This window comes from Pygoscelis adeliae, unplaced genomic scaffold (assembly GCF_000699105.1).
Source record: "Pygoscelis adeliae isolate BGI_AS28 unplaced genomic scaffold, ASM69910v1 Scaffold9, whole genome shotgun sequence".
Lineage (NCBI taxonomy): Eukaryota > Metazoa > Chordata > Aves > Sphenisciformes > Spheniscidae > Pygoscelis > Pygoscelis adeliae.
The window spans coordinates 2,615,993-2,623,265 of NW_008825557.1; the positions used below are offsets into that span (position 1 = coordinate 2,615,993).

A 7,273-nucleotide genomic window follows, 5' to 3' on the forward strand; every position below is an offset into this window, starting at 1 on the left:
CTGTGCTACTACATGTACAGCTCACAGGCCCAACCACTTACGGGCCTGCATTTAGGCTTCCTAACATGATCCTCCCTGCTACCCTAGGGATTCTACAGCAGGATGAACGGTTTCTCCCTTGCTTCTTTCCTGAACCACGTGTTGGTTTTCACCTGAAAACCACTGTCCAGGAAGGAGTATGGCAGCTGCAAGACACACTTACCACGGTTTTCTTCTCCCCTTCCTATTTCCATCCATGCCATGCAAATAGGAAGGCAATCCTGCCTGTGGATACATCCTAGGGACTTTTTTTTCTTAACCACATGGAAAACAGAACTTTCGTGCCCATTTAAGCAGGTGCCACTGATCGGTCTGGAAACAGAGACATCAAGGCAAATGATATTTCGGCATTTGCCTCTGTATGTATTAGTTATCCACCCACCAGAGAAATGTCCTCCTGCACAACGATCCTTCACATGGGTCATGTACAGCAATTTCTTACGCAAACTTAGCTACACTCTTCTGAAACCATTTCAGGGATGAACCTTTTTTTGACAAATGTACAGAAAACATTAATCTGCGGAGTTGAGGTTGTTTTATTTTAACACCTAATACAATTCAAATTTAAAGGATTACTTGCACAAAAAAATAAACACATTTGGTATAAAAATTTATCATCACTTTAACACCTTTTTTTCCTCTTATGGCCTGCGCCTTCTCCGGAGCAGAAACATATAAAGACTAATGGCACAAGTTTGTTTTATTCTACAGCATTTTTTTTGTTTTTACATACTCAAGTACCCTAGAGGACAACAGCCCGCTGTATACAAGAACCATTTTCTTCAGCCTGCTGAATTAAGTTTCATAAAGAACCAAAGCTATAAAGGCATTTTAAAAACCATTGTCTCTTTTTTTTTTTTTTTTTTCAGAAGCACTGACTTTTTGCACCATTTATATACATAGTGTTACATAACAGCTCTGGAGTACAGTACATGCAGCAGAATATATCTGTTGAATATAAAACATACATTTAAAATCTTGACTTATCGGAATTTTTTGAAGATTGAGTAATTGTAGAATGCCCACTGCTTAGAGAAAATGGTTTGATAGTACAAATGTCTGCATATGTTGGCCACTGGAACAATCCAAGGCTCACTGGAATAGTATCTGTAGCACATCAATGTGCATAAATAATTTACTTACAATATTAAAACACGACTAGCAAAATCAATAGTTCAAGATTTATGACTGCTATGTTAACCCTTAAGTGGTTGCAAGGAAGTGTGGTGGGGGTTCCTCCCTCTCCCAAGTCCTCTATAAAACCTTTAGTATGTAATTTGTTTTCCAGATGAAGAAACTTATTTATGTCTACTGCCTCTTCTCTTCATTGCAGCCGTACACTGTGGACAGTACCATTTACCTTTCGGTGCTTCTGTCAGTCCAACACATCCATAGTGGAACCACTCAATAGGGCACTATAAAAACCAGAGTTAAAGAGAGGGTTTGGGATTTTGGTTTTTTTCAAAACACCTATCACAAATACAATTCTATGAAAATGAAGCATGAGTAAAAAGCATAGATTCTGCGTTTCACACAAACTCAGGGGACAAAATAAGAAGAGAGGAGGATCTCAGTCCCTAACATACACCCAATAGACTAAGGAAAGTGATAAAAATTCTAGGTGTCATATTTGGACTCACATAACAGAGCAAAAGTAGTATGTTGTGCTTCCAAATACTTAGTTTGACAACACTAAGTGACACAAAAGTAATCTTATCACTCACTTCTGTTTAAATGTAGTATCTCAGTAAGTACATGATGACATTCAACTGTTCTTTTAAAATTTTTTTTATTTGAAGGGGACAACTGATACTAGTAGTGACATAGGCTAAAAGTTCCCAGAAATAAAGGGCATTTCAAAGATATCAAACCTTCCCAGTAAAGAGTGAAGCCTTCTAAAAGAACCTGACTGTGGGGACAGATGAGGACAAAGTTTCCTGAAGAATGGTTCAACTCATATGCACGTTGCTCTAAAATACTCTAAAAACAACTCTAAAGAAAAGTAACTCCTGCAAGCAAGAGTTACATGCACAAGCATCTCATGAACCTTTTGAACTTTGTTACTTACATCTTGGTTATCACAGCCTACCATTTCACCGTAGGACACCTAGTAAATTAAAAAAACAAACCCTTATTAATAATTATTCTACTAATTAAAAGCAATCAACATTTTCAAAGGGCTAAAGTTCAAGTTTCTTCCTCTGAGGAATTTTTCCATTAACAGCAGCAACGATATTTTGATTTTTCTTTTGCACAACCCAAAGAACATGTTCACAGCAAGTTGATTTTCAAAAATTTTTTATGCAAAAAAAAAAGATACTTCTGCATACTTCAGGTTGGATGAGAAAGGTCAGCATTCAGAACCTGAACGAAGCACATCTTGGTCTAAACAACAGTGCTCAGTATATTACCAGCCCAGTTTTCAGGATTATATTGATGCCTGGCATTTCCCTTGCATACATGACAATTTCAAGCGCTTTATTTGAAACAATCCAATACTTTCAAGAGAATTACAGAATTCTATAAACTCCAAAAAAAGCCAACACTCTTAAAAATGTTTAAAATAAGAACAAGTATTTTTAAACAAAAGTTTCTCATGTTGTCATTCAGTCTCTCAAGTTTCCAGATAGCTTTAAGAAAACTAGTTTTTTGTGTTGGGTTTTTTCAGTTTTGTTTTTGTGGGGGGTTAGTTTTTTCTTTTAAAGGAAAGTAGGAGAGACCAGGCAAATTCCTTACTAACTTAAAATTTTAACTAAATTCATTGTGAACCTGTTCAGTTTTTAATTTAATTATTCCTGAAGTCTTCATTAAAAGATTTAAAACTCTGCAGGTACGTCACATCACTGGAAAACTTGCTTGTTTTTAGCTTCAGCAGTTGAGTTCATTATTCATATCACCAGTAAGTAAATAAAAACAGATCAAAATTTCAAGACTGCAAATAGAATGCTTTTAAATGAGCAATCAGAGAAAGGAGTTCAACTACAGCAAAATAGCAGCTCTAGTTATATTTCAGGTTGGAAGCCATCCTTACCTGATTACAAATGCAGTAACGTGGCTCATTTGGATCATAGGTCCAGTCAACCTGGCTATTAGAATCAGACTCTGGTATTACTGCTGTTTGCTGGGACAGTTCTTGTGCCAGTGCAGATGAAGAAGAACATGATGACAGAGACGAAGAAGAGGAAGAGGATGAAGACTGCTGACTTGAGGATTTGTTGTTGTTTCTTAAAAAAAAAAAAAAAAAGGCGTATCATAATTTACATTCATTTCCTGCCAAGTGAAAGGGTCACAAAACAAGTACTTTTTTCCGCTCTGAAATACCGCAGTATGTAAATCCCAAAACATCATTCAACAATTGCAAGAACCGAAATGGACACATTGAATGCTCTTTGGAAAAGGAAACAAGTCTTACCAGCTTACCAATAGCAAGGCAAGCTATTCTAATAAATGGAATTTAACAGCTTTAAACTGCCAAATGGCTTTAATCAATGTTTTTCTTCACAAAATTTTCCATCAACAGCCTTGGTGTAAAGTCCCCATAAAAATTATGTTACCAATAAAACAGGGATTTGCATATAAATAATGTCATACGTCATGTAGAAGAGAGAGCTGTGTTTTGAAGATGACTGATTCTGTTAATCTCCACTCAAGCATCACCAATCACTCCACAGGAACAGTGCTAGAATACAAATTCTATGCTTTTGCTTATAGGTCAGATCTGACACCCAAGATATCCATAGATGAAAAATGCTTCTAAGATAAAATTATTAACAGAGCTGTGAACAAACACAAATTTATATGAAGAAAGCCACGTACATCAGTTTAAAAGGACGGGCATTCTGAGACAAACCCTTTTCAAGTAAAACTTGTGATTGCTGTCACAATGTGTCATGACACTGTGTTGTTTAGGATGTTTTTAAATGTCATTTTAATCAGAAATAAAATTCATTCTGTTTCCTGTCCTAGAAGACCAGCCATCAGAAAGCGTTGTGATTATTTGTGAAGTGGCATGAAGCAGATCTCCAGATTATTTCAAAACCATCTACAAAAGCATAGTAATTCCCAACATTTGCCGTTAAGCCAAATCTTCCCTCCAGAACACAGAAAAATGAGGGAAGAAACTAGACTATATCACAGATGAAAAAGCAAATCAAGACATTTATTTAAAACCTTGGAGTGAGTTTGCTTCAAGGAAAAAAACAGTGAGACGAGAAAAGAAGAAAGCCCTGAACAAAAAAAGGCCAGCAGGCAATAACTACCTTCTGCTGATCCCCCCTCCTAGATATTAAATATGAAGTATTTCTAATATGGCCCATGACCTTTAAAAGAAAGCTTAGCTGTCTTAAAAGCTATAATTGCAGTCAACAAGTAAGAAAACCTACTTGCTTTTTCTGCCACTTCGTGAATCTGTGGTTGATGAACTTAATGTCTGTGTTAATGTAGATGCCAGAGCTGATGATGAATATCCAGTTGAATCTCTGGATAATGAAAATTCTCTTCCAAGCTGAAAATCATTGTTCTTAAATGCTTCATAGCTGGCTTTTAGACTGGATGTTCGTCTTCCTTCCTTCATCTAAAAGGAATACTGGTATTGTATCAGATTACACAGTAGAGCTCTTACAGAAGACATACTAGGCTGCTAACTGCTAATTATTTGCACAGGTTCATTAGTTACCCTGTTAACAAAATGATGTAGAGTAAGTGGTAAAAAGGTGTAAGAATATCCCACATGAAAACTAGAAAACAAGCTGTTCCTTTATACAAGTTTTACAGGATGAAACTGTAGCATATAAATGAGAATGATAATACGAGAACAATCACGTCAGCTGAACGTGAACATGGGAATTCAGATTAAAAAAAAAAAAAAAATCACTAGTCTTTCTTCTTAAGCAATAGTGGATGGCAGAATGGCAAGAATGTTTTGACATTACCTGCGCTGTGGCTTGCACTGCTTGAGCTGCTGCCATGGTAATTGCACCGGCCCCGGATCCTGAAGATAATGAGCCCAGGTTATATGATGCCAATGGTTGAGAAGAGTTTGTATTGTATGCATTGTTTGAAGAGGATGATGAATTACTGTTTCGACACCCTTGATGAACAGAACACATTTATGAAATTCAAAATGAAACTAAATTCCTTTGCATTTTAAGAAGAGTTATATATGACAACCAGTGAAAGAGTAGGAACTCCGTTTAGGCATCAGAGCAGTCTGATCATTTGGAAAAAAGTTTAAAAAGTCATTTGAGAGAGCCAGTATTGGCTTAAGAAAAAAAGAAGTTCGTTCTCCACCTATCCTCATGTGCAAGGAATCCTTTTAGAAAGGCAGTCCTCACTATCATATTCAGCTATCAAAGAACAGATGCAGCTGCTATGTCTATATAAACCCAATCTCCACTGAAATTATGCTGACTACTGTAACCATCAAGAGAGTAAGAATTTGACTGTACACCTATACTGTTTCTGAAGTAAAACTTTTAACAACCTTAATTCTAAAAACCACAAATCACAGTTTTAATGCAACACAGATTTCCATGGACATCTACAGACTGACAGCTGCTCAAACATAGTTACATTTTACTTGCCACTTCCTGTGAAGTTCCTTCAAAAGAAAAGTAAAATGGGTATGAGGGAGACTACTTAAAATTGATGAACAGCACTAAATTCCAAAACGTAAGGTAGTTTACTTACTATAACCTCTCACAATCTTTTATTTTCAGAAAAGAAACTCATGAAACACCCCAATTTTGAAAATGGGCAGAAAGTTGTGGGTTTTTTTTTTATTCACTACTCAAAAAAAACTTCTCACCTCTTTTGAAATAGACAACACATGAAAGAATTTTATTTCATTGTAACTGAATGCCACATCAGACCACCCCTTAAAACAAAAAGCGTGCAAATTCTTTTCCCTTACTTTGGTAATTGTTGCATGCGTTTCTTTTTCCCAAAATAATATTGCATTGATCTCTCATATTTCTACTACTGGCTGAATGAAACTGTACTGTTATCTTCTTCCAAGCAGTGTAAATAAAAAGAAACAGCCAACATGCAGCTGTTAAATGACAACAAAGCCGATGCGCTTCATGGACAACACAGATGAGTAACAATGCCTGCAATTTCTCATGTTTCAAGTGACTGAAAATCCCAGAGGAAAGGGTATGAGCCTCTGATTTCAAAAGACAGTAACTCACAAATATAATTGGGTTTCTCTTCTTCCAATTAAAAAAGCAATAAAATGCAAGACAATTAAGATTACCTGGTGTATTTTCTTTAGAAGCATCTGAAGTCAGGGTAGATAGAAGAGCTTCAGATTTAAACTTCTTTTCAGGAACATGATCTGTTGTACTGTGGTGAGAAGATGGATTGTGTTTCCTTTCTAAACGAAACAAATGAAGGAACTTAAATGCAAAAACCTTTTCAGCTTGAAAGTCAAACTGTAACTAGAGATAACAAAACAGCACTTCGAACTAATTCCCACCAGCAAAACCTTATTATTTCATTCTTGCACTTCTTCTGAATAGACATTATTATCATTGCATTATGCCTTCTTCCCCCCCAGTGTTTGGAGAAAAAGAAAAAAGTTCTGAACATTTTTTTGCCTAATACTACTCAACAAAAAATAAGGAAACATAAAAAGTGGACACGTTTTTAAGTCTCAAATACTTACTCTCTACTGGAGTGTGAGAATGGGCGTGATGGTTATTCACAGGCTGTGATGGTGTATCCAGCTCCAGAGACCCTAAGAGGGAGGTAAAAAGGATAGGAAAATTTCAGAGTCATCACTGGCATGGTTTTGACTTCTAGATACTAAATGAATCTTTATAATATTAACAAAATCACTATGTAGTTATATTTATTTTAATCAGAAGGATTTTTGCTAGAGTTGAAACCCTTCCTGTAGTACAACCAGAAGCCAGTGAGAAGAACAGTTTTAAAATAAAAATTAGTGACTGCTGCTGTTCAGCTGTTGAAATCAAGCAGTTAAAAATCAAGGCCAGCAAGGAGAGCAAACAACAACATTGCCCTCAACAAGCCACTTATTCAAATGAGTTGCACACAAGCCGGTGATGGTTGGAGAATGCTACACCAGGAAGTACTGACAATCTACACCAATATGAATTGAAGAGAAAATTATAACAGGTAAACTGTATTAACGAGGCATCTTGTCCCACTGAGTCCATCTTGTCACATTGAGTCAAAACACACAAGCACTAGCAACGTCTTTCAAGATAATCTA

The 7,273-nt window shown here is 36.2% G+C and overlaps 1 protein-coding gene across 2 annotated transcripts in view; it reads right to left on the minus strand.

Moving 5' to 3' along the window:
- Window positions 1-558: 558 nt before the first annotated feature.
- Window positions 559-7,273, minus strand: part of ING3 (inhibitor of growth family, member 3) — an 11,954-nt gene continuing 5,239 nt past the window's right edge. Inside the window, exons 5-11 of one of the 2 annotated variants that reach the window (XM_009332278.1) lie at window positions 6,704-6,775; window positions 6,293-6,412; window positions 4,971-5,029; window positions 4,422-4,612; window positions 3,071-3,263; window positions 2,108-2,146; window positions 559-1,454 (exon numbers count right to left, since the gene is read on the minus strand). In XM_009332278.1, the coding sequence (XP_009330553.1) occupies window positions 1,338-1,454; window positions 2,108-2,146; window positions 3,071-3,263; window positions 4,422-4,612; window positions 4,971-5,029; window positions 6,293-6,412; window positions 6,704-6,775 (791 nt within the window). In that variant the 3' untranslated portion in view covers window positions 559-1,337. Of the gene's footprint in view, window positions 1,455-2,107; window positions 2,147-3,070; window positions 3,264-4,421; window positions 4,613-4,970; window positions 5,129-6,292; window positions 6,413-6,703; window positions 6,776-7,273 lie in introns of both variants that reach the window. The other variant, XM_009332277.1, reaches the window with a different exon arrangement.